At 42.2% G+C, this 27,461-nt stretch overlaps 1 protein-coding gene across 1 annotated transcript; it reads right to left on the bottom strand.

Moving 5' to 3' along the window:
- Nucleotides 1-1,648: 1,648 nt before the first annotated feature.
- Nucleotides 1,649-26,197, bottom strand: XPOT (exportin for tRNA). The gene is made up of 25 exons (XM_080972052.1): nucleotides 25,910-26,197; nucleotides 21,513-21,643; nucleotides 19,401-19,483; nucleotides 18,758-18,814; nucleotides 18,218-18,287; nucleotides 17,857-18,075; nucleotides 17,005-17,189; nucleotides 16,613-16,781; nucleotides 15,499-15,735; nucleotides 14,905-14,943; nucleotides 14,408-14,470; nucleotides 13,358-13,482; nucleotides 12,791-12,932; nucleotides 12,584-12,703; nucleotides 12,289-12,383; nucleotides 11,300-11,369; nucleotides 9,334-9,572; nucleotides 8,407-8,692; nucleotides 6,752-6,941; nucleotides 6,237-6,353; nucleotides 5,928-6,043; nucleotides 5,271-5,318; nucleotides 4,350-4,421; nucleotides 3,381-3,437; nucleotides 1,649-2,265 (listed from the first exon to the last, which is right to left on the bottom strand). The coding sequence occupies exons 2-25, from the start codon at nucleotides 21,570-21,572 to the stop codon at nucleotides 2,239-2,241; spliced, it is 2,886 nt and encodes a 961-aa protein (XP_080828178.1). The 5' UTR covers nucleotides 21,573-21,643; nucleotides 25,910-26,197; the 3' UTR covers nucleotides 1,649-2,238.
- Between the last annotated feature and the right edge of the window lie 1,264 nt (nucleotides 26,198-27,461).

A 27,461-nucleotide genomic window follows, 5' to 3' on the forward strand; every position in this document is an offset into this window, starting at 1 on the left:
AAGGTGGGATATCAAGTCCAAACTCTTTTCTTCTTCTTCTGAAGGGACCTTGGCCCCTACGAGTTGGCTCCTATGCTCTCAGCCTAATCTACCTCATAGGGCTGTTGTGAGGAAAAAGGAGGCCTCATGGATGCCGTGCTGAGTTCCTTGGAGGCTTAAGGGCAGGAGATAACAACTCAGGGTTCTTGCCAAAACAATGTCTTATACGGATAAGCCTGCAAGTTAGGCCTGCAGTTGCCATAGCTTGAAAACTGCAGGGCACAGTTCAAAACGGAATTGTGCCTAAAGGAGAAATAGAAGGGGCTGGCCAGGGTGGAAGGACATAAAGTGCATATGTTGTGAGCAAGTTTTGCAAAGACCAGATATACAGGTGGATGCAAGAGACAGGCATCCCCAAACAACATTTCCAATTGTTTTAAAATGAAAGAAACTGCCAGTAAATGAGCAGGAACAGAACTATTTACCCTTCTCAAAGAAGGCAATCGTAGATTTCAGCAAATTCACCTGCCTGACGAAAACTTAGCAGGCAGCATCTGTGTGCATGTGGAATGAGCTTGCGGACTTGTTTTGTGGAAAGGCAAGCAATACGTAGAATCAATACAATTGGAAGGGACCACGAAGGTCATCTTGTCCAACTCTCTGGAATGCAGGAATCTTTTGCCCAACGTTTCAAATAGTGCTGAAATTAAACCTAGCGCTGGAGTGTATTAATGCACTTGTCCCTGCTGTTTCAAAGTTCTGAAACACGGGCAGATACAACACAAAACACTGGAATCTCAGTTCAATGCTAACTACTGATCGGGTCTCAAAAGGGCAGCTCAATGATGAAGATACAAAAAGTGTGATGACCATAACAACTTTATTTTGTAATCACCACCGACAGGGGTCAGCAAACTTTTTCAGCAGGGGGCCAGTCCACTGTCCCTTAGACCTTGTGGGGTGCTTAACCATATTTTTGGGGAAAAAATATGAACGAATTCCTGTGACCCACAAATAACCCAGAGATGCATTTTAAATAAAAGGACACATTCTACTCATGTAAAAACACGCTGATTCCTGTACCATCTGCGGGCCGGATTTAGAAGGTGATTGGGCCAGATCCGGCCCCCGGGCCTTAGTTTGCCTACCCATAACCTACTACGACATTACGACGTGGCTTTTAGGCATGGTGACTATTATGGTACATCCGTTATCAGAGATGGTGTGCCTCTGAAGATCTTGATGGCAACTCAAGGGGGAGAGGACTACTACACTCATATAATGTGGTTTGTCCTCTAAGAATCACAAGATGGGATTTTATGGAGATAAGCATGTGGCACAGTGCAGTTCACCAGCCATAGCTTATCATATACCTATCTCAGCAAGACCACTTGCCCCTAGAAGTTACTGCAGTGCCTATACTTGTGTGTGGTCAAGGGATTGTCAAGGATAATGGAAGAAAACTCCATTGAGCCCTATACTGAGACTTCCCCAGGGGTACAAGAAACTTGTAAACACCACCAAATATCTGCTCAGTCATGATTTTGGGGGGGGGGAGGGTTAAGACCCCCCCCCGAAAAGACCATTCTATGTAGTGTGTATAGCACAGACACAGCCTTCCATTATTTAACCACAGATGCCAAGAAAACAACCAATGACTCATGAGAACTTGTGGATTTCATTGAATAAAATTTATTTTTCTGTATAAAAATGTAGAACCAGATCTTCTTGTAAATCTGATCCATTAATAACTGTTTTGTAGCATACACTTCAGCATTAAGACCGCTCCAATGAAACATCTATCTACAAAACCAAGTTTGATTGCTTTATTTTATATCACCGTGCATGAACAAATGAATTTCATTTCTAATATGCAAATATCTTACTCAGTATTTAAAAATGTACACAATTTATAACCATTCCTATGGGCTTGGAAGGAATTTATACATTTTTTTAAATTTCAAAATAAAAAAGGATTTTTCTTTTTGCTGTACTAATTACAGCATACAATTATCAGAGTGTTTCTGAGTAGGCAGGCAAGACGTGTTGCCCATATGCCGCATGTGCATCAACCAACACAATGTAGGGCATTTCATTTGCACTTTTACACCAAAAGGCTAATACACATACTGATTGAAGCACAGAGCAATGTCTTCCAAAAGAAAAAGTAAGCCTGAATGGCACAGGAGTTTGCATTCATACAAATTAATATCTGGAGATCCTGATTAGGGGAAACAGTCAAAGGTTTCAGTAGATCTCTTAGGGCTTTGCTCTTTGAAAGAATACCTGTTTTTAAAAGAAAGTAAATATCGTTTTAGAGAAGAAGAAAGCACAGAAGAACAGTACCACTAAGCTAAGAATAAAAGTACATTGCCAGTAGCAGAAATCAGGTTTAAATGGGACCATTTGCAGCTAACAAAGAGACTATCAAATCTCTGGGAGGAATTCAGCGTAGCGCTACAGAAATGTGAAAGTATTGCAGCTTGCCAGTCAAGGCCATCTCCCCCCTCATTCCCACATGAACTGGGAGATACCCCCAACCTCCCAGAACCATTTTGAGGGTATGTGGGGGGAGGAAAGCCCCATTGTGCTAGTGGAAGTCCTTGAGCAAGCTTCCGCTTATGGGACTAATTTCTTAGACACCATGAAGAGCAGTAAGTAAGTTGGCAATGGAGTCTCCCACCTGGACAGGAAATAGATGCGATGCTTATATTGTGTGCTATTTGCCTTAAGGGTGGTTTCAACCCTCCAAGATAAGTTGATAAAATGCTTCAGCAACTTTTCACATGCTATTTTTAAGGCAAGTCATCAACACAGCTATCTTGGCAATAGTTAAATTGAAAAGTCATATAAAATACTGTAAGCTGCATATGAAATTAGTAATTCAACCAACGCCACCTAAAACGTTATTTAATGAAACTTACATACTGCTTGACTAAGAAAACCGCCGAGCGAAAAGAAACATTAAAACTATCAATTGAAAACACACACCTAAAATATTCAAAAGATGAGTAAAATGGAAAGGGGTGAAAAGCTACAACCTCAGCCCAGATCTGTTCAAGGATGTCGCTCAATTCCCCTTACATGGATTCCCTTCACATTATTAACGCGTGAAGGTGGTTTCTATGTTGGTATAATAATAGCTTCCTGTAGCAAGCAGTATTGTTCAGAGTTAATACTGGTTTGGAAAATCTATAGCCTCCCAGATGTTGGGACTCCCACCAGCCCCAGCCAGTAAGGTCAGGGAAGATGGGAGCTGAAGAACATCTGGAGGGCTGCAGGCCCCCGCCCTTAATTCAGAGTTTATGGTAAATGCAAGCAGATACATGCAAGACCTATTTAATCCATGACAAAATGCCTTCACCCGTGAAAGATGGAATACTGATGCAAATTTAACCTACCTTTAAGTAATTTTTAAAAACTTTAGCATCCGGCTGCTGAAGTGCTTGACAAAATTCCTATAAGAAAAACAAGAAAAGCACCATAATAATGAGCAAATAGTTTACACTGTTGTGTTGAAGTAACATGGTTATTTTTTTCAGCAACTATGAAAGTGTTCCTTTCAAAATAAGAATAAGAATAAGAATAAGAATAAGAATAAGAATAAGAATAATGAAAGATTCAACAATAAAAATGCTGTATGTGGAAACTGTTTCCATTGTACCTGGAAATTGTTTCCAATCCTAATGAAAATGTAACCATTTAGAAATGGGATCTATCTATAGATCTGTGTGTGAGGAAGCAGGTGACTATGTGTGTTTGGGCTCCTGCATGCAATGATCTCTCTGTCACCACAAGGATAACTGTGTTATCTCTGTGAAACCTTAAATTCTGGTGGTGGCTTTGTTTCTCCCTGCACAAAACCTTCTACAAGCACAGTTCTCATATAGCAAGACAATCTGTGTGCAGAAGTATCTTCTCTAGTGCATATAAAATACACCTTGCAGATACAAGTTAGTTCTCAGTCATCTTTTAGAAAGTAAATGACACTTACTGTTTAGGATAAATAGACTAATGACAAGAACAGTCATGCGCTTTTACCTCAACTATTAGATGCGCTGTGCGCCTTGAGCACCAGATTAATAATCTGCTCCAGCAAAATCATCAAACTCTCTTGCTATAACTTGCAATCATACTACAGTATGTTTTGCTTGAAAATAACAAACGTTGTTACCCACAGGAAAACCCGAACTGGATTAGCTCCAAGGATTTTTGGGATCTCCACCTTTCCCCTCAGCTTAGCATGCTACCTCATTCAACAGGATCCCACCGCCCTCGGGGGAACTGTGGAGCTGCCAGGAAGATGGGATGTAACCTTCACTAGTCCTCTTAGATCCAATCCTATGCATCAGCCAAATAATAAGTTTTACCTGTATTATTTCAGGAGCTACCTGCAGCGAAGGTAGATATTCTTGTTGGAGATACTGAATACATTCAAGGCCCTACGAAAAGGAACATCCAAGCAGTGTTTTTGCAGTTAGGTATTTCATCATTTGAACCTGTTCCACATTACAGGTTTTTATCCAGTTAATAAAATCATAGATTGGCTTTGGCCAGTGTAGCCAAAAACTGGAAGAGGGGGATCTTAAACCAAATTGATTTAAGATCCTGACTTGTTCCAAAGCTGGGAACTATAGTTTTCTATTTCAGATTAAACAGGAAACAATGGCTAATTAGAAACTTCATAGTTTAAGCATGGCTTGAGCAAAGGGGCTGCATGTGAGGGCAAAAAGCTTGTTCATATCTCAGCTTATTAAATCAAAATATGATTGTCTGAAGTGGGGCTGTATCACTTCTACATTCAAAAAGGCACCACACAGGCTAAAGAAAAGCAAACATTAAAAAAAATGTAACTGTGTAAGTTCCTATGTTAGATAACACCACACCCCTCCGATCACTTTGCATATACAGACTGTCGTAACTCTGACATATGACCATTTTGAAAAAAAGCAGGCTGCAAGAATGGCAAAACATTTTTAACTAATCAGGAGGCTCAGTATTTTTGCAGCCAGAAGGAATGCAAACTCAGCTGAAATGTGCAAGTACCCTGTTCCTGTGACTTATTTTTAAAAGCAACATTCAGGAAGTTTACTTGCAGAATTTTCTTCCTGGATTTCATACAGGAGTATGACCAAGCCAATACAGACTAGGGGGAAAACACAAGCAAAACAGGAAATCCGCCCTCCACAGAGCCTCCCTTCTACAACCTGCAAATTGTGAACTGAAACAGTGTTTTTGACAAGGTAAAAAAAGGCTATTAATAAAATAGTCACTATTTCCAAAAGCCTTACCCTTTTGAGATGAATTGTTTTTAGTGTCACTGCACACTCGGATAAAGCCTTATAAAAACGAAACAAAAATACTTCAGCACAAACATTTGAGTATTGAAATTTCGGTAGTTTGAATTACATGCTACATTTACACTTTCTGGGGCTAATAGTTCATTGTAAAAGTAACCTTTGTTAGCAGCAGAAAGGCTTCAAAATAAAGCCAGAGCTTTGCACATTCTTCAAGAGAGCTTTAAGCTTACTAGAGTGGCTAACTATTTCTACCAATGCCAGAATTCTAAGCCAGATGGAATCTGCTGCCAGATTTCAGGATTGCTGAATTCTCTTGTGGAGTTTATCAGGAGCTCTAAACAATCTACATTTGGCAGACTGAACCCAGCGGAGGCCCTGAATTCTACTACTTGTGTATGTTGGCATTCAGGGTATCAGCCATGGAGACATGATTTACCAAGAAGCCACATGGCTCCAACTGCCTCTTATGTATAGGAGTTCTTTTAAAAAGCCCCAAAGGCTTCCATATTCTGTGAACAGGCTTTCCAGATTCCTCTGAGCTCCTGCATCTTAGAAGACCTCAGGAGAGCCACCCACCGCCCAATTTGGTGTGCCTACAGGACATTTAGCCATTCACTTCCCAATGTTGTCAGGCTTCGGAATACATACCAATACTGTCTGTGCATCTGCTAAGTCAAAGGTTTGCTTTAAAGGTGCTAAGAAACATGCAGGAACAATGTGTTTGTAGACAAAGTCAGCAAAACCCACAGGTCCATCTTTGCCTCCTAAAAAAGCCAAACAAGAATATTCAGACTTTTCTCTGGTTCTCATCATCAAGGGTAAGCACCACACAGTATGAAGAAAAGGACACATCCCCACAGTGACTACGGCAACATTTGAAGGCGGAACACAAAAAACTGAAAATCATTTTTTTGTGGGTATCAAACTTAAGCCATTATGGTATGAAGGCAACCTTACCCCAGAGTTCCACTAATTTTGAAAGAATAATAAAGCATGTCTTCTGAGAAATAGGATCTGGGTAATCAACTGCTCCTTGGATGATGGTGAACAACACGTGTTCTACATTCTCTGCACCTATTGGAAGGAAATCTCAATTAAATCTTATTCAAACCAATGAAGTGGCAATAAATAACAAATTGTTCTGGTCTGTCAAGAGCAAAGTGCGAAGCTGGCCAATTTGTTTTCCATATATAAATCATGTGTTACAAGGCATTTCCCCTCCAAGGAAGACACACATAATAATTGTACAGGGTTATAGCTGACCTAAGGTGTACTCAGAAAAGATCTACTGAAATAAATGGACTTGGTTAGATACAACCCACATGCATTTTATCTAAGCAAAGCACTTTAAGAACATTCTAGAACTGAACTTCTGAACTACACAGTTCTTTCACTGCTAAAGAACCAACACTTCCATACTAGAAGAATTATATGGCTACGAAACCAGTCTCCCATCATGAGCCATGCCTTACCCTGATTGGCTATGACTTCGCTCATTCCACTACCAGTGACGGTTTGCAAAAAGGCAAAGTAACTTCTTCGTAACATCTGCTTTTCTAATGAAGCGGATTGGTCATTTTCTTCAGCTGGGCGGTGCAGGACTTCAAAAATAGCACGCAGCAGAGGCATAAACATTTGTTGGAGAAATGGGGAGACCTGGTTCTATTGGGACAGGGAATATATAAGTTGACAAAATTAAATTTATGGATGAGCAAGAGCAAAACATACCATAAACAAAAAGGCAAGCAACTTGTCTTTAGTTTATTATACTTCCATATTAAAGATACAAAGTTCTAACGGTAAGTCTATATATCTAAATGTACAATGATTAACACTGCTTATTTCTCTCAACTCAAACTTATTAGATCAATGCAAACTTCCCAAGATAAATCCAAATTTTGTGATAACAGAGAGCATCTACATTAAGAACTTCCTCTGCCTTTTTAGCAGGGATTCCTGGAGTTGAAATACAAAAACTGCGCTTTCACATAAAAGACATTTGGGGCTTGAATGGATTTCTGCAGTACACAGAGTGCTATTTTGGATGACACCATGATGATGGCCAAACGATTCTCAAGTCTTAGTTTTAAGTTAGTTAATTTAGTTATAATTACCCATGTGGAATGGCACTTTCAGCCAGCCAAACAAGCGACACAAGATAATTTATTGCTTTATGTTCACAAGGCATTATATTAAAAATAGTGTTGAAAAGCCTATGGAAACTGCTTTACATTCCTTCCCTTTGAACCATGCAATTAACTGGATGATGCAGATCTACTCCTGTTTTACAGAGAATTAACTGCAGCCAACCCATTGGGCTGGTCCGTTGAGAACCCCATCTCTTTCCTTCCCTTGGTTTGACTAAATTCATAGCTTGCTGTTGAAACCAAACTGGGTAATGTCTGGTTTGCCCACAACCTGGGGACTAAAATATGATCTGAAATGGGCTTCAGTCCCCTATTTTGGAGCAAATTACAGTTTGCACAAGCAAGGGAGAGAATCTCATTATAAGAAGGAAGCAAGGTTTTTTAAAATGTTGAAGGCTCAACTGCACAGCATCACTGACTGTAGCTATTATATTAGAATTCTGCATCTACCACTAACACTTGAATACCCTCACTTGGATACAGTCTCTTTTTCAAATTCCTTTTCCAAAAAATCCACTTTCTAACAGAGGGATTAAAAAGAAAAGAAAAGAAAAACAGGCTTTTCTGCAATTAGACATCCTGCTTCGGAAGGTATCTTTTCAAACGTCTTGTTTCTAAAAGGTAACTGCTGCCCATCAATACAAAATATTTCCAGGGCAGCTTGCAAATACAACCGACAGGTAAAAAACAAATGACACTAAATGAATGATAAATTCTGGTGCTAGACCGATAAAATTTGTTAAGGGTCTGGAAAAAAAAAAAAAAGGGTATTTGGCACAGAAAACACACTGAAGTAGGTGCCAGGCATTCCACAATTGGGGCACCATCACCAAGAAGGCCCTTCTGACTGCCACCATCCACCTAACTTCAAATGGTAAGAACACTCAGAGCAATGCCTCCGGTGATGATCTCACTTCGTAGGCCGGCTCAAGAGACACTTAGTTTAGTTCCTCGCCTTTTACATTGAGGGAGATGCCTACCTTGAACTTAGCTGTGATCTGGTTTATGAGAGGGATGAACTCTTGAAGGTCTTTTGCCTCACAATCCTTGAGCATATGTTCAGAGGCTGATGGGATAAACGGAAGAACTTCCTCCTCTAAGCAAATAATCATTCGGTGAAGGAAGGTGCGGACACCGCTTCGGAGAACTTCCTTCTGCAAGGGGCAGCTGAGAGCCGGTAAAAAGGTTTGCAGGCAGTCCAGATACACTTCCGAGCAGCCACATTGCTTTACTGTCTGCTTGTTGCTGAAAGCTTTGCTAGTACGGCTGTGCAAAAGAAGAAGTAGTCAAGGTTTTTGCCATACACAAGCAGGCAGATCCTTAGGTTGAGCCATTTAAAAATATTTCAGCTATGCTATTCTCAAATCAGACCAGTACTAAAAGCAAATCTGATGCAACAGCTAAAACATTTTTATCATCGTTGCCATGTTTTAGTTAAGGTCACACTTAATTGCACTTTGAATTTACAGGGACTTTTCTGAAGAAATTTTGTAAATCTATGCCCAATAGGCTCTTTGGGCTACATCCTACACTATTCGAAGGCACTGATAGATAAATATTTATTAACAACACATTTAGTCATAAGTCTTTTTTTCCAGATTTGGGAGCAACAGAATTCAGTTTCCACAAGGCCTTTTTATTTTTGTAGCTCTCAGTATTTCTAGTCACAGAGGGATGTACTTTTAAGAGACTTCCTTCCACCACCAAATCAGATTCCCAAGCTTTATTCCCATAACAGGGTAGGAAATTAAGCAATATCAGGAGGGGGAACCCATCCCACAAGCTTAAGACTTTAGCAAACATGTGAACCTCTGCTAACATTGGAGTTTGCAAACAGCCGTCCGCAAACCTCTTCTTTAAACTTATACCTCTGTATGCATGTTGAATAAACTATATATTGTTCCCACCTTGCAAAGCCAACAGCATGATTCAGACAATCAGCTAATGCCATTTGTCTATCCTCATCTTGTGCCATCATAAGTTTTTCTAACAGCACTTTAAACTTCTCCATTAGAGGAGTCAAAAGATTTCTCATTAAAGCCTGCTTCCGTTCTGCAGAGTAGTCACTGTTCACTATTAGTACTCCAGCAGTCTCATAAATGAACAGTTGGTCATCACTGCTTAAAAAAGCCTGGTAGCCATTTTCCTGGAACCAGAAAACAAAGGAGAGCTTTATGTTCAGATATTTCCTGTTAAATTCTACTTGCAGAAATCTAGAATAGCTTAAAAAAAACAACACACACAAAACAACCTATTTGTACAGCAACACTCCACGCTACCTTACCCCAAACTGCTCAAATCTTTCATGAGGCTGAGTTACTACTATGGATGCTACTTATTTGGAAATAAATCACTTCTGATACTATATTCCACCTACTTTGCATGCCACAACAATGTGAAGTTGATCTCAAAAGTCTCAAACGCCTATGGGACTGTCTATGGGTCTGCAATGCAACATTCACTCTGGTCTGCACTGGAAGTTCCCAATGTAAGAGATACTAAATGGGTCCAGGAACCAATGAGAGATTTACATTCTGAAGGACTTCTTGTTAAATGAAGAAACAATTGTTTAGCTGGTCAAGTTCCATGAATTGCACATAAAATAGTGCTGAGTAATGATTCCCATCAGCGCAAGAATTTCCACTTGCACAATTGGACTCCCCCCCAAAAAAATCTGTTCTAGGGGTTCCCCCAACTTTCTGGAGCAGATTTGGGGAAGGCATGGGGTATGCCTAACGGGAGGGAATGGGAGAGGTCCCACTGCACAAATGGAAATCTCTGCATGTTAGTTGAATAATGCACATTGTACCCTATTTAGGGAATCTGTCTCAAAACAGTTAGAGATGTGAAGGCGGGGGGGGGGCGCGCGCAAAAAACCTGGGAAAATGGAGGTGGGGAAATAGTCTCCATAGGTAAAAAGGTAAAGGGACCCCTGACCATTAGGTCCAGTCATGACCGACTCTGGGGTTGCGGCGCTCATCTCACTTTATCGGCCAAGGGAGCCAGCGCACAGCTTCCAGGTCATGTGGCCAGAATGACTAAGCCACTTCCGGCGAACCAGAGCAGCGCACGGAAACGCCGTTTATGTTCCCGCCAGAGTGGTACCTATTTATCTACTTGCACTTTGACGTGCTTTCGAACTGCTAGGCTGGCAGGAACAGGGACCGAGCAACGGGAGCTCACCCCGTGGCGGGGATTCAAACTGCCGACCTTCTGATCGGCAAGTCCTAGGCTCTGTGGTTTAACCCACAGCGCCACCCGCTACTCCATAGGTAGTACTATGCTATATGATAAGAAGGGTATTGGAAAACAAAGGATGGCTCAGAAGGTTTAAGCAGCTCCAGGGTTCTAGAAACCCGGGTCATGAACAGCCATAACACCCAGTCTATAATCTGACATTGTATCTATGGAGTGCTCCAGGAAGCTTCCGACTTAGGTTTTTATCCTGCCATTTCTCCTCTAAAAAGCTTAGGGCAGTAAACATCATCAATACCACCCTTCCTTTATGTTTACAACCTCTGAAGGCTGGGAAATAACGACAAGCCCCAGGTTACCTAGTAAGCCTTGTGGTCAAATGGGAATTTGAAGAAAGCATCCGGCCAGTCCAAGACCACTAGCCCACGCTTAAGATGTGATACGGCACTTGCCACATGCCAAGATCATTTAAAGAACAACCCAAACAAGGCATACATTGGTAAGTTGCAGACTATATGCAACATGACCTAATAATCATGCAAGCAACATGTGTACATTTGCATCATCTCCTATACATCGACAGCAATTCAGAATGTATAATGTTGTCCTGCCTTCCTCCTCGCTGTTATGGGCCCAGCCTCTTTGCCCTTTTCATTCAAGACAAAAGGAAATACTTACAGGTGGAGAAAGTTCTAGCAGATCTTGTATTCTGTTCAGCACATCTTCAATAAAAGGGTTCATTTGTTTGCTGAAACATAGGAGTGGACTATGCTTACAAACATTTTACAGTAATGGATGTGTTGAATTGTGACAGTTGAACAGTATTTTTCAAAGTATCAATTTAGAAGTTATAACATCTTGTACTGCGAGAGTACAAAGGGAAAAAATAAGTACCCTAATCTTCTCTATTTATTGGAATGAGTTGTTCACCAGTAAATGCAATCTTAAGCCAAAAACGCTTAATTTGTTTATTTAGAATTAAATTTGTAACCTAATAGAAACACATTTACGGAAAACACATTACCAGAATTTTGATGTCCTGGAGTAACAGTGAACTGATTTAGAAGAGGTGGGTTAATTACTGAACTTTTCCATAAGTCTCCAGACTCAAATTTTCAGATCAGTAAACCTCACTTCTATTTTTGTTTAGAAAAGATCCTTCTGTAGTGTCCTCCAGACTCTGCCCAAAGTGCCAAGCTTATTATGACTATTTATATTCTGTTGCGCCTTGGCGTTGCTAGTGAATTATCTTATGTAAACTTTTTGATGTTGTGAGCTGCCTTGAGCATGGCTGGCCATGGAAAAGTGGTTTGCAAATACAGTGGTACCGAGGTTTATGAATTTAATCTGTTCTGAAAGTCCGTTCTCAAACCAAAACTGTTCTTAAACCGAGGCACGCTTTCCTTAATGAGGCCTCCGGCCGCCGGTGCCCTTCCACCATTTGGATTCCATTCTTAGACCGAGGTAAAGTTCTCAAATCAAGACACTATTTCCAGTTTTGCAGAGTTTGTAAACCAAATCGTTCTTAAACCGGACTGTTCTTAAACCGAGGCACCACTGTAAAGAATGATGATGCTTATGCAGCTTCATTTTCCTGGGGGGAGGGGAAATAGCTCTTTTATTTCTGAAAATATTCCCATTAAGTCTCTAGGTTTCAAGCAACTTACTTGAGGGATTTGACAAATCTGGAGAAAAGATAAGCTGCTCTGCTTCGCACTTTTGGATTACTATGGCGAAGACCTCTGTGATCCAAGAAGGCCATCTGCAATTAAAGACGGGGAGAGTTTGATCGCTTTAAGCCACACTGCATGATGGAAAAGGGTAATAAATTGGGAAAAGAGGTAAAACCATTTCCCAAACTCCTTTTACAAAAAACTGTCCGGAGGGGGAAGGGGTGTAGAAGCGTTACTGATAACCAACGCACATTAAAAAAAGAAAAGGAAGCAATTACTATGGACTTACTAAAACATTTGGAATGTGCTGAGGTTCAATGGAGAAAAACTTTTCATATCTGACCACAGTCTCAAAGAATTCCAGGGTTACTGATGTATGCTGATAGGTGCTAATACCCGATGTAACCAGCTGCAAGAGGGAGAAAAGGATGATTCACCTTGACTGAAGAAAGGCTTGCTCAAAAGGAAAACTGTCTTGAGTTCATTTTGTACTTACAGTCCGCATCATGTCCTGCAAAGCCCCGGCTTTTGTATCACCTGAAAAGTGAGCCCCGTGAGATACTGGAAGAGCTTCAGCCAGCATATACAGCAGCCTGATTGCGACTTCCACTTCCATAAACGGCTTAGTTTGCCAATTCCTATAAAACAGAATAGAATAGGCCCAAGTAAGGCATATGCATGCATACACACACACACACACACACACACACACACATATATTTAAAAAGAACCCAAAATAGCTACAATCAATCTTATAGTGAATGACTTATTCGTCCCACACAGATTGGAACAGACTGATAGAAACACAATGGCCAAATTAAGAACCAACGAATGAATCCTGACTTACCAGGTGTTAATAAGATTATATTGGATACCAGAGACTAGAAGCTCCAAAGGAGCATACAAAGATTCAAGTATTTTCTCTGTATCATTTAATGTGGACGAGACAAGTAATCTCTGGGGTTCTTAAATGTCAACATAAATTTTTGATGCTTAAAAAAAAAAGCAACAAATGACCAGGATGGACTAGAGAAAAACTTAACAAAGCCAACACAAAACTTACTGCAATGTAGTGTTAAAAACCCTCCGTACGGAAACCAGGAGTAATTCAGGCGAAACCTGTGCAAGTCTGTCCAACAACAGCTTAAGTTGCTTCCGATATTCTACAAACATCGCTTCATCTTCACCCTGTCAACGTGTGTATTGGCATGAACAGGACCAAAGGTGTTACTTTTTATTCTTTGAAATAAGAACAGATAAAACACAAACATACGTCTGATCTTTTTGACTGCAGGGACGTAAAATTTCTTTGTGTAACAATGAAGTGTTTAGCTAACTAACTTGTGATAATATTCTCTCACACTGGCAAGAGTCATTCATTCCGAATCATGGAAGTTTGCAAGAGTTGAGTTAGTACTTTTGTCAAGCTGCACACACCACCGTCAAGTGGTCACATGGAAACTAACCAGAAGTTAAGTCTTTGAACCATCACCCCACTGCAAAATCCAAAGAGCCCTTATTTGGTTTCACACTGCTTTTGGTCTTTATGAAGACCACCAAACTGGATGGGCCTTCTCAACATAAAGAAAGGAAATGGGCAGTAGCTGTTTATCCTCAAGTTTCTTCAGGGGGTTAGCATAGTATTAGGGGAAAGTGTGGCTCCATAAAGGTAGGAGTTTCACTTCAACTGAATCTACTCAAGAAGGCATTTGTACAAAGAAAAGAGCTATGCCTTAGAATGAACAAAGGCCCTTCCTCACTGCTTTGGCTTCTTATGCCTGCCTGACACAAGGAGAAGAAGCACAAAAAGCTCACCCACTCCTCATTTCTACCAGGGTTTGATAAAAATAAGATTTCTGCTTCACATGTAGATGAGGACGCATGCAGAGAGCTTCAAACACATGCATTTAAGAACACATGTCCATGTTTGCTGCTTGGCACTGTGGTCCCTAGAAACTAAAGTGTCCCCTTCTCCCTGTCCTATATGGAATGTTTACATTGGCACGTATTTGAATACTAAAACAATTCCTCAAGAGTTACCAAGACATTACTGAACCACTTCTCGAAAAGCTAAACCATGAAAAGCTAAAACCTGCCAAATGTGACAGCTAACCTCATTTTCAAAGTTGTATTCTTCATCGTAGGTTAGTTTCTTCATAACAGCCAACATAATTGCCTGTAGTAATGGAAAACAGTTGATCAGCTAGCATCAAACTCTCGACTTAAAAAAAGAAGAAGTATGCATTGCATCATCTCTTTTAAAAAGCAAAGAAGTCAATTCAAAGGGTTGTGTCCAACAAAGCAATCCCATTAATGCAAGGACTTCCTTCCACCTATGCAACAAAACTTCCTCTCCCTGTCTACTCTCTCCAAAATCTGCTTCACAGGGTATGGGGAACGTCCAGAACAGAAATATAGAGGGATACAAGGAGCATGGTGAGGAGAGGAGGTGCTGTTGTGCAGGCACAAGTCCTTGCAGCAACAGGATGACGTCACTGAATAGAGCCCAATACATTTTAGTCATAATGAGGTTTTGGGGGATAGAGGACAGAAGAGATCTTTCTTTTCAGTTATAAGCTGGGGGGGGGGGGATATTTTAATCACTCTTACCTCTACATTAGCTTTTTGCTGTTCTGAAAGCATAGGAAGCTGCAAAAAAAAAAAAAAAAAGAACAAACTTTACTTTTGAAGTGTCTCAAGCTATTTATTAATCATAACAACAACAACAACAACAACAACAACAACAACTTTGGGCGGCTTCCAACAAAATATTTAAATACAATAGTCCTTCAGATATTAAAAGCTTCCCTAAACAGGGCTGCCTTCAGATGTCTTCTAAAAATCTGGTAGTTATTTCCTTGACATCTAGTGGGAGGGCGTTCCACAGGGCGGGTGCCACAACCGAGAAGCCCCCCTGCCTGGTTCCGTGTAACTTCACTTCTCGCAGTCAGGGAACCGCCACAAGGCCCTCGGCACTGGACCTCAGTTTCCGGGCTGAACAATGGGGGTGGAGACGCTCCTTCAGGTATACTGGACTGAGGCCGTTTCTGCATATTAACACTGGTCATTGGTTTCAGAAAGAAAGCATAGCGATGTGTTTGGTTTTTTAAAAATCAGATATTTCAGAGAACAAGATTTCACCAGGCTGCATCTCCTTCAAAATGAAGCTCTAGTGTTAGCCTTCATGCAAGAAGAGCAATTTACCTGCTTCAGTATATGCAGATAGTCGTAACAAAACCCAATAATATTAGAAGAAATATCATCATCCTCATGAACCAGAAGCTGCAACATTAGGGCCACTTTTGCTTCAATAGCTTGCAGAGTATCCTGGGCATTCTTCATATCTCCAATTTTCACAAGTTTAGTCCAACTAGCTATCAGTGCTTGTCCCATCCCATTCACCAGTTTGGAGAACCTGGCTAGAAAGTCCACATCTTCTTCCTGTCAAGTTGGTTAATCAAATTATTATTAAAATTTTAGTTTATGTCACCAAAGCAACTAATCTACCTGAACCTCTAATGACATCAACCAAAATGGCATACACATGGATACGGTTATGATAGACTTATAATTGCATTTATTATATTTACTTATGCTGCAATCCTAAACACACTTCTAGAGAGCAAGCTCCATTGAGCTTAGTGGGATTTCTGAGGAATTATGTGCAGGGAAGGTATCAGAAAATGCCAAACATGTTTCCTGAGGATCAGAGGCAGAATATCCCTACATATCACTTGCCGGGGAACGATGGCAGGAGACTATTGTCCTCACTTCCTGCTTGTGGACCTACCATAGACATCTTGGTGGCTGCTGTGGGAAACAGGATGCTAAGGAGGCCTTTGGTCTTGTCTAGCAGGGCTTTCCTTATGTTCCTGCCAGATGGAAGCATCCTATTCAGCCCTGCAGCAGCTGGAGCTCAGCTAATGATGCAAGCAACTTAACACAGTTTGCACGGAAGCCCTGAAACTACCAACCCAGTAGGACTTTCTGTCTCACCCTCTGTGCACATTTGCTAGCATATTTATATGACTAGCATCAGATATAATTGCCAATCTCTACATAAGTAGGACTAGGTGCGACTGGGGTGGTGAGAATCAGTTCAGAAACAAGACAGAAATAAGAGTTTGGGATGGGAGGGAAGAGAAGCAAATTATACTGGCATAAGGGGAAGAACCACCAGCAGCATACTAAACATCTGATGGCATTGGCAAAGAAATAAATGTTACCTATTTCTTATGCACACAGCAGCTGCCGACGCTATCACACCACAGGCCTATCAACACAAGCTTTTTCTCTCTCTTTACGGAAGGCAACTCACCTGGTCAACACTGAAGAGGCCAGCCGACTGTAACACTTGACACAACGTCTCCACCAGCTTCGTTTTATCAATTGGGTCCATTCCTTTATTTACAATTTCAAACAAGCAGTCACACGCTTCTTCCCGTAGAACCTCTACAGACATGTGACCTAGCAGCATGTTTATAAATCTAAAAGGGATACACAAAAGTTTTACTCGGTAGATGCAAACATCTGAGTGTTATTTACCAATTTGCTATTGCTTGTTTTGGACAGGAAATAATATAACCCAGCTATAATGCCCAAAGAACTTCAAGACTGTTGCTTCTGGAATTGTGTTTGGTTTTTTAAAACCAAATTTTATTTAAGAAATTGAGTTTAGTCTGTGCGTTCCTAATTCAAAAGAAATGTTACCTTTCATTGGCGATCAGGCTCAATTCTATCCAAGAGACGTAAGCTCCAACTACTTCAAGGCACTGACATGTCAACTCTGAATTTGTGTACTGATACGTTTGTAAAATTTGGTACCATGATTCCACCAAACTTGGAATGCATTGCTCCCTCATAGCATCTTTTAATAAGGTATTTCGGCGGGCTTCCTGTAAATGTAAGAAGTTTGTCAGTCTTGGAAGGGAAAATGCTGGTGTCAGTCTAGACACTAACATTTAAGATTTTAAAAAGGAATATCAAATGCCAACTTTGGGGGTAACACCCTCACTGCTTTCTTATACACCAAAAAATGGAGGTAGTGGCTGCAAGAATGCCAAAAGGTTGTTTTTAAAAAGTGTTAAGTGGAAAAGCTGGCTGGCAAAGAATCTCTGCTTTGAAATGTCTGTCTAAATAACACGGTTTTTAGAAGGTGTCTAAAAACAAGCAGCCATGACTTCTGCTTGAAAACTCTATTGGCGAGGCATTCCACAAGACCTGCCACACTGAAGGCTTGGCCCCTGGTAAAGGCCAGCTGGCCCTCAGGGGCATGCGGGACCACCAAAAGTGTCTCATCAGAAGGCCTCTGTGTTTGAAGAGGAGCAAAAGGAGTCAGGCAGTAGCTGGGACTGTCCTATTGAACTCAGTAGGACTTAATTCTGACTAGACATGTGTAAGATTGCACTGTGAGTTTACTTAAACTGCAGACAGAAACTTCAGAACAGAAAACACCATGAGAGCAGAAATCATTTTTTTAGAAATGCTTTTCACAGGCAAGGCAAGTTAGGAAAAGAGGACTTACAGAACAGGGTACATTTGAATTGTAAGAAGGGAACTTACCTCTGATGTATGAACAACATCCCTATCGACCAGTTCGGCATCGACTGCCATAAGGATTCGAAGGTACAAGTCCACACCTCGAGGATTGAGACCCACCACAGACAGGATATCAAAGAAAAACTTGGGCCATTTCGTGAGATATTCAGTGACAAACAGCAACGCGAAGACTTGCGCAGCTTTGTTCCGTATAAATGTTTTCTCCGATTGAGAATTCACCATCTGAAAGGAACCAGCATTTTATAGTAACATTTCAAGATGCGGTAGGTTCAAAATATGCAAGAATATATTGGAAAAATTTTGGGAACAGCGGCAAGCAGATATTTGCATACAATATTAATAGCCAAATTGTGAAGAAACCTACCTGGGCCTGTAGCCATGCTATGAGTGTTTCCCTAATTAGCTGATGTTGTACCTCAGTCAACTGGGAATACCTGAAACACAGGACAAAACAACATTCAACTTGCATATGTATATTTTAAACCCTGGAACCTGAAGCCCATCAGCATCATCTGTGCCGTAGCTGCTGTGTGCTGGCTGATGTTCAGTTAGTGGGATGTACCATGCGCTAAGAAACCACACAAGGATTAATATACACCCTCCAGGAAAATATGCAAGCATCAGGAACCACCCCAATTGTCAGGGAGCCCCAAAGGTTTCTCATCAAACCGTCCAGCACAAAACCTCAGTAGCCCTTTGGATGGCACAAAGTGAACCTTTGGCTGTTTCAGTGCAGCTAAATTAGACAACTGAGAGTGAAATAAATGCATTAAATCGGGGGTTTCAATATTCAAGGAAGAAAATAAATGAGACACATGAACTACTAGAAACGCAAGCAGTTATAATTTCTCTACATTTACTTTCCGTTTGCTGCAATTCTATAAATGTAAAGATGCCGCCTCACTTGTATTTAATTTGATGTTCCAGGACTTGAAAGCAGAAGAACTTGATGTGATCGTCGCTGAAACAAAGAAGAACGGTACAATCAATGCACAATCAAACAATGTATGTAATAGTCACCCGGCGTGAAAAGTGGATTCTGAAAACTGGATACAAGCACCAAGGTTTTGTGGGTAGATTCCATTTGGTATCATGGCAGAAAACTAAACCCTTGGGGTGGGGACACAGTGATTCCAGTTTCAGTGGGCTGTGTATTCTAGGGCTACACTGAACAAACCTAAAATTCAGTATTTAGCATCCTGAGCACCTGCGCTTTCACTCACAAAATCATTCCTTTTTAGAGAGCTGCAAGTTGTATGAAGTCTAGGGGAGCTGGGCATGTGGAAAGTGGAAGCTGATACCTGATAGTTCTGCTCTTAGCTACCAGCTGTGCATATTTTGTGGTGGGTCTAGCTGTAGCCGTTAAGCTGGAGCAACAAGCCACCCATCAAATTCATCTGGTCTAGTGACCTCCCTGAAATTGCTTGGTTCTTTAAACAGAGACATGTGAATCATCAAAAAAATAAAAAATAAATCTTATGTCAAGGTGATGTAACTTCAGAACATTCTCAGATTAAATGTAAAAAACAAAACTATTTATTATCTACCTGTAGATTCTTTGGGCTAAAGCTTCAGCACACACTTGCCAAGCATCTGGAGAGATCTTCAGCTGTTCAAAATAGGCCAATGCCTAAAATGAATGAATAAATAAATAAATAAATTCCTTTATACTGTAAAGTTTCCAGAAACTGTAAAGAAAGTTGCTAGAGTAGCCACTTGAGGAATCATCTCCAAAATAATGTAAACATATGGGGTTGAACTCAATGAAGTCTTCCCATTAGTGCATGGACTATAAGACTCTCCCTCCCTCTCTCTCTCTCTGCCTCTTACCCCAATCTGGGGTGGGAGAGTCCTCTGGAGCAGATGAAGTGGAAATGCGGGGGGCATGTGAAGAGAGGAGAGAGAGAGAAGTCTTGTTGCACAGGTAATTCTGGGCACTGGGCAAGGGACAACTTTCCTGGACACAACCCTGAATACATTAAGTTTCTCTGTAACTTTAAATCAAGCAAGGTGGGGTACGGGGGAGGAGAAAAATAGTGATGACATTATGCCAGTTTTGCAAGTACAGTGGTACCTCGGGTTACATATGCTTCAGGTTACAGCCTCCACTAACCCAGAAATAGTGCTTCAGGTTAAGAACTTTGCTTCAGGATGAGAACAGAAATTGGACTCCAGCGGCGCGGCAGCAGCAGGAGGCCCCATTAGCTAAAGTGGTGCTTCAGGTTAAGAACAGTTTCAGGTTAAGTACAGACCTCCGGAACGAATTAAGTACTTAACCCGAGGTACCACTGTACAGGGTTGCCGATGGAAAGGGAAACAAAGGGGACAACTACTAAGAAAAAGGAATTGGAGGGAAGGATGAGAGGAGGAAGCAACTGAGAAAAATGAATTGGGGGGCAAGGCACAGGAGGTAGAGCAGGCATAGGCAAACTCGGCCCTCCAGATGTTTTGGGACTACAATTCCCACTGTCCCTGACCACTGGTCCTGTTAGCTAGGGATGATGGGAGTTGTGGTCCCAAAAGGGCCGAGTTTGCCTATGCCTGAGGGAGAGAGTTGAGAAAGAGAGACCAATATGAAAGGGGAAGGGGTGGGGAGGAATCCCTTGGCCTTGTGTGAGGTTAATAGCCAGTATGTCACTACAATAACTAGAGAAAAGAAGGCCTAGGTTACAAGAAAAATAAGGAGCCAAGAAAAGTGAGGAGGGATAGTACATTGGTGAACAGACAATAAGACTGGGGTCTACTAGCTGATCACTGGATGAACTGCATAGATTGGCAAGAGATTCTGAGTCCCAGCAGCTTAATAACAGCAGCAATGAAAAGGTTACACGCACACAAATTGGTCTATTAGGGTCCCTGGTTGGCAGTTAATGTGGATATGTATTTGTTCTTATATATTCAGGTTATCCCAGTGTATGGCTCACGAGGTGCAGAAGGTAGCTGATTCCATCTTCTGAACACCAATCTAAAGGTAAAGGGACCCCTGACCATTAGGTCCAGTCGTGACTGACTCTGGGGTTGCGGCGCTCATCTCGCTTTACTGGCTGAGGGAGCCGGCGTACAGCTTCCGGGTCATGTGGCCAGCATGACTAAGCCGCTTCTGGCGAACCAGGACAGCGCATGGAAACGCTGTTTACCTTTCCGCCGGAGCAATACCTATTTATCTACTTGCACTTTGACATGCTTTTGAACTGTTAGGTTGGCAGGAGCAGGGACTGAGCAACGGAAGCTCGCCCCGTCACGGGGATTCGAACCGCCAACCTTCTGATTGGCAAGTCCTAGGCTCTGTGGTTTAACCCACAGCGCCACCCGCATCCCTTTCGAACACCAATCTACATCTGGCTATATTTCCCAAGTCACTATTTTGCACCCAAGCCCAGTTGGTGAACCTCAGATGTCTAGAACAAAGTAGATCCTAGACACCTGGAATCTGCCCACACCCGTGATAACATGGATAATGCTTCTCAAAAAAAAACAAAAAAACAAGGTACCAACAGAAGGTGGAAGCCTCAAAAAACATCTCATACACTTTCAAACCAGTGGAATCTTCGACTGCGGGTCTGAACTATTTACTCTAAGCTGAAATCAACATCCTGTTCATGTCCAGTGAGCTACCTGTTGTCACATAGATTATGAGAAAAAAGTATAATTAAACTTACTCGTTGCCTGAAATCTAAGTCAGCATTCGGGTTTAATCCCAGAAGAGCTTGTTCATCCATTTCTGCTATGCTCCAGCTTCCCTATTTTTAACAGGATTATCCCATTCACTCACAGCAGAAGCTGCATACATCTGCAGAGAAAACAAATCAAGAAAACAAGGAGTCTGAATCACTGGCGCTGATCAATACAATTACTTATTTTCTCATATCAGGTGCTGAAGCCTAACCATGTGAAATGCAACTGCCCTGTTTATTAGAACAGGAGAGAGGGACCTGTGGCTCTCCCGATGCTGTTGAACACCAACTCTGATTAGTCCTCGCCAGCATGGCCAATGATCCAGGGCAATGGGAACTGAAATCCAGCAACATCCACAGGGCCACAGGATCCCCACTCCTGTTGTAGAACTTCTTGTATATAAACTCAACAACCACATGAAAGCTTGAACTACAATGGGAGAGATGAAGGCTCTGGGGCAAGGAGGGCGGTTAGAGATCATAAACACAGCAACTGTGTTCTATATTAAATAATACAGTTGTACCTTGGAAGTCGAATGGAATCCGTTCCGGAATTTCGTTCGACTTCCAAAGGTTTGAAAACCAAAGTGCAGCTTCTGATTGGCTGTTGGGTGTTCAGCAAACTGGAGCAGTCACTTTCAGGAGTCAAAACATTTGGGAACTAAGCTGTTTGACTTCCAAGGTACGACTGTATGCAATTTAGCCCAGAAAGAATAAAGAATGAAGACTTGCTGCCATATTGTTGCCACAGAAATCTTTAAAGGGTTACCAAACCTCCTTGTACAATTCTCTTCCTGAATAAAATAAAATAAAAATGAAGGTATGGCCTGGCTGCCAGGTTCAGATTTTTACTCAGGCAACAATGGGCTGTGTGGTTTGTCTGTGCAGTGCATATGAACTGAAAGGTGCAGAGATGAATAAAAGGTTTGTATTATCGGGGGAGCAGTTCATTGTTCCACTGCTGCAGGATCTTCAACCAACTCATCAGGTTTCCTAAAGGACACTCTGGTCCCAAGGCAGCAAGCCGAAGAACAATTGTTAATCACACCCTTGCTTGGTGCTAGTTTACGGGCTTTGGAAAAGTTATATTTAGAGTGGGATGGCCTTTAATGTTCATTTGAAGTGTCACAGAGATGATCATTTAAAACAAGTCCTGCCACTTGCTAGGTCTGTGGCGTCCTGGGGCCAGATTCTTTGAGGCTCAAATGGGGAAGTATGGGAAATCACCAGAGCTCAGAAGCTCAACTACAAGTGTGTGCCTGGAATTGCGACCTGGTCTACATCAAGCACTGCATGCAGATGAGATACTTCAGCCTGCATATCAAACTTTGGGGTTGGGAACGTTTCCAAAAAGCAAAATCATTATATCAGCCCATTTCAGCTTACAAAAACATATACTTCAATGTGCCAATATCTGGATACCCATGTGAGCAAGACATTTTTTGCACAGTTTTATTTGGAATGTAACAAAGCAATCTAGTTGCTTCACAATTTCATTAGACGTTTATACCACTGCATTAGAAACTACTCGTTGCTCCCCAATATAAAACGCACTTGACCTACATCTTTTGGATTTTGTGAAGTTGACATCTGTTTTAAATCCTTACATTATGTTGGCCCCTGCCCATCAAGTACCAGTCAGTAGGACCAGTGGTCAGGAATAATTGGATTTGTAATCCAACAGCATCAAAGAATTCCACAGGTTAGCCATCCGGAGATAAAGATTTATCACAAGAAAGCTTTCTGCCCTTCATAGAGATTCGACGAAATGAGCAATGTATTCCTCTACATGTTTATCCAAAAGTTTGACTCAGTTCAGCAAGTAAATGCGTATGGAGTTGTATTCCAAGTTGTTTTCATTTTACAGTACTTCCATTTTTTAAGAAGATATAGTGACCCAGTATCCTGTACTGGAGTTAAGTTTTTGATCTGATGGATTTCCACCCTCTAGAGCGGGGCTAGGAAACCTTTAGTCCTTCAGCTGCTAGCTACAATTCCTATAATTCCCTATCCATTGGCTGTGCTATCTGGGACCGAAAGGAACCAGCAGTCTGGCATGACTAGTGAAAGAAGACACATTTTCATTTTAGTGCTAGAATGTTCCTTGAGTAAGCACACCGAAGTTGAATGGGGCAAGAACTAGGCCTCCCGATGTTATTGTAGGAAAGAAGGAACACTGGTCTCTACCTCCTGGGGCATCTCATGTTTGCAAAAGACAGTATGACACTGTGCTGAAATTCTTGCAGCACACAGGATTTTATGCAATATGTAATTTTACTCCCTCTACAGACTTAAGGGGAGGAAAGAGCCCTACTCCTATACAAAGCCCTGGTAAAGACTACAAGACCTTAAAGGATTGAATAATTTGAACATGCACCTCAGTAGTAGTGTGAATTATCCACCTTATTTATACCAAAAAGTTCAAAGATTTCTAGTGAAAAACAAGGTTTTAACTCCTGGACTCATAAGTGACACCCCTTTTAAAAAATACAGTACAAAAAACATCTATTTTAGACAGACTCAAGACACAGCCATTTTAATTCAGGAGCAAATCTGTGCCAACAACATCAAATATATCTATTCCCACACAGATAAATAAAGCGGGACACAAGACCTTCCATTAAAAGCGAGGATTGCCAACATGTGCCCACTGAGATCTTCCCAGTCACTTACATGGTCCCCTTCTCTCATTGGAATAAGGCTTGAAAGAAGCATTATACCCTAGCCAATAGAATAGGTCGCAATGTGTGCTTGGTTGGGGTGAGTGTGTGGTGTCTGTGTGGGTTTCTCCTAATTGCAGATGTACTCAAGGGCCCAAAACAGCTGTCACCCCCTGCACTGAAGCAACTTTAACCGTCATACAGAAAGAGATCAAAGCAACAAATTTTAATTTCCCCTTTATTTAAACTGACCTAGGGAAAAAGAAAAGAAACAGTGAACCAAAAGCCTAAAGAGTTGTTCACAATCAGTCTGACAGCACAATCCTGTACTTGTTTCCTTAGAAGTAATTCCAGATGGACGGGGTATAAATAATAAATTGTTATTATTATATTCCTCCTGTAGTCAATGGGCCTTACACAGTAGCAACTGTTTTGGGATTGGAGGGTGGGGGAAAGTGTCAGCCTACATCTGGTTGCTGCTTCCTGCTACCTTATTAGTGTCTTTTGGGTCCTGTTTGCTGTTATTATCCAAACAACCAAACTCACAGGCTTTCCCTCTGCATTATTTATTTACAACATCATGGATTAGACTAGAAATAAATGAATCATTTAAAAAGTGAAAATGCTGTCATTCATTACTACAGTATTCAGCTTTCCCAAGGTGGCTATATTAAGGGATGGTGAATTAATGTCACACATGCTCCTATGTAATGTGACATCACTTTCAACACTTGATCAGGGTGTGTGTGTGTGTGTGTGTGTGTGTGTATAGGTGTGAACTGTCACCACTATAAACTGCTGTAGTCAAGGAGATATGGCGCTTCTATCTATGGTGATTCCTACACATGCAAATATTACTAATTTAGGGCTATCAGTGAGCAAAGAGGTGTTTTAAGGGTGTGTTCAGAACACTAACAGGCTTATCTTAGGTGTACTGTTCAGTGTACTGCAGTTTTTTAATTTCAATCCATTGCAGCCCACTTGACTGACTCCTATCCCTAGGAGCACATTCACAGCTCAACTGCACCATCACGCAATGACTCGCACGTTATGATGCACAACAAAGGGGGGGAAAGTTTGGCGTCAACTGAAGTATTGCTTTTGGATGGCTGTAAAGTTATGAAACATCAAGCAACGGATGGGCATGTGTGAACCAATTCTTAATGCAAATTAATTACCCCTTTTTTTAAAAAAAAAGACGATTCCTGCCCTTGATGCTTCTCACTAGCTACCAACCAGTCGATCGGGCTAAGAAACCGGCCCGAGCCCCACTCCGTACCAACCCAGCAGCTGCTGCGCAACGGGTTCATGTGCAAGAGGCCTTCGGGCGCAGCATTGCTTTTATTTCTTATTTAAACCATCCTCTCCCCTTCACGCTAAAAAGAGGAGATTAGCCCCCCCCCCCGCAACACGTTCCCTAGTAGGCACGACCATTGGCCAAGTGGGGATTTGCGAGAGCAGGATCACCCACCCCGAGGGCGAGGAATGGGGTCCACAGGGATCCCTCAAGCGGGGTCCCAGCTACTTTCGCCCCCGAGGGAAGAGCAGCGCAACCCCCGAACCTGCCCGACGGGTCGACCCCGCCACCACCCACCGAGGGGCCTGCCGGGGCCAAGCGCACCCCTTTGCTGGCCCACCCCCCCACCCCAGCCCCGCGCCCCCTGGGGGCCACCAGGTGGGCCACGCGGGAACGAGCACGCGCCCCGCGCCCCCTTTCGTTACCTTCCCAGCTAGTCCATCAGGGAGGGGTGGCGTCGTCGTTCGGCACTCCCGAGAGGCCGCCACAACCGCAGGGGAGCCGGGCAGAGGAAGAGCAGCCCGCTGCAGAGTGTGCGAGGTCCGCCGCCGCGGGGCCACTTGCGCGCCTTGGCTGGGTTGCGGGGAGACGCCGCGTAGCCCACCTCCCCCTTTCCGCCCGGGAAACTGCCACAAGCCCAGCGAGACTACAGCTCCCAGCCTGCCCCGCGGCAAACCCTTTGAACAGGCACGCGGTGCGCCCTGTAATAACCCAGAGCAAGGGAAAGCCCTGAACCCAGGAACAGGTTTTTCCCGACGCTTGCTTTGGCTCCTACCAATCAGGGCGGTAGGCCGGGGTGGGGCGGGGAATGCTTTCTCCGGGGCGCAGTGCATGCTGGGACTTGTAGTCATCGCGCAGAGATCGAGAGCGCCGCATGTCCTGTAGGTTTTAGGCTGGTTTTTTTGTCCGTAAAAGAGACAGTCATCGCCACAAATAACCTGAAGCTCCGACTGGGATCAGTGGCTATTTTGGTTTCGTGTGTGAGATCCACAAGTCATTTAAACAGACTACCACCCGCTTAAGCCTGTCCGGTTGCATTACTTCCTCTCGACCGCATGCGAGCTGACAACCGGGGACGCTCTCCGGGTATGCCAGCGCTGCACACATTTCTGTTTAGCTATCATGGCTCCCCCCCCCAAAGGGACGCTGGGAACTGTAGTTCTGTAAATGAGATTCATTTACTGTAATACATTCTGAAGATCCTCAGCTAAACACTGTGGAAGGAAAAACACAACAGTGCAGCCTATGTTTACGTAAAGAAGACCCACTGATTTCAACGGGGCTTTATTTCCAAACAAGAAGCTACAGTGTTTTAATCTTAAAACTTGTATAAAAGCGGATTCTTCTCTGGACTGTGGTTGGAAAGCAAGTGAATGAAAAGTTGGGGCAAATATTAATGGGAGAGTTCACTGCAGGGTAATCCAGAGGGTTTACTGTTGTTGTTACTGTTTCTGAGTCTCTGGGCTTCTGAAAGACATGCTGTCACATTGCTAATTCCTGTGTTGATCAATTACTGCTTATCCAAACAATGGACTAGGATCTAGTCGCTAGATTCTAGTTACATCATCAGTGGGTGGCAAGTTCTAAACACTCAAACTCCCTCCCCCCCAAAAAATTAGTTGACAATTCTACCCATCCTTCCTAAACCCTCTAAATTGTGTGAGAAGCTGCCTTCTGGATGTGCTCCTTAATCTCTCTGTCTTCTGCAGCTGTGTTTAAAAATTTTACTTACTCAAAATATTTTTACTTACCTTTTACCTACCGCTTTTGGACTCTCTATGTATTTATGAAGGCTGTTAATTCTTGGGCAGATTAAGCCTTAAAATGTAGAGAAGCATATTCATGGTAATACTTGCAAGCCATGCAGCTGCGTTTTCGATAGCAGTGATTACCCTATGCTACCATCTTCCCAGTCAGTAGTGAAAATTCAGGAGAAGCGCCACAGATTTGAAGTCAAATCCAATTGAGCATATACAT

This window comes from Podarcis pityusensis (assembly GCF_964106645.2).
Source record: "Podarcis pityusensis genome assembly, chromosome: 10".
Taxonomy (NCBI): domain Eukaryota; kingdom Metazoa; phylum Chordata; class Lepidosauria; order Squamata; family Lacertidae; genus Podarcis; species Podarcis pityusensis.

Excerpts from the sequence above, each read along its gene's own strand:
- XPOT (XM_080972052.1), bottom strand. The coding sequence starts at position 21,572 with ATGGATGAACAAGCTCTTCTGGGATTAAACCCGAATGCTGACTTAGAT. Across the intron at positions 16,782-17,004 it reads AGCCTGATCGCCAATGAAAG|ATTTATAAACATGCTGCTAG; the intron begins GTAACATTTCTT and ends TATCCCTTTTAG. Across the intron at positions 12,704-12,790 it reads TGCAGGACATGATGCGGACT|CTGGTTACATCGGGTATTAG; the intron begins GTAAGTACAAAA and ends TCCCTCTTGCAG.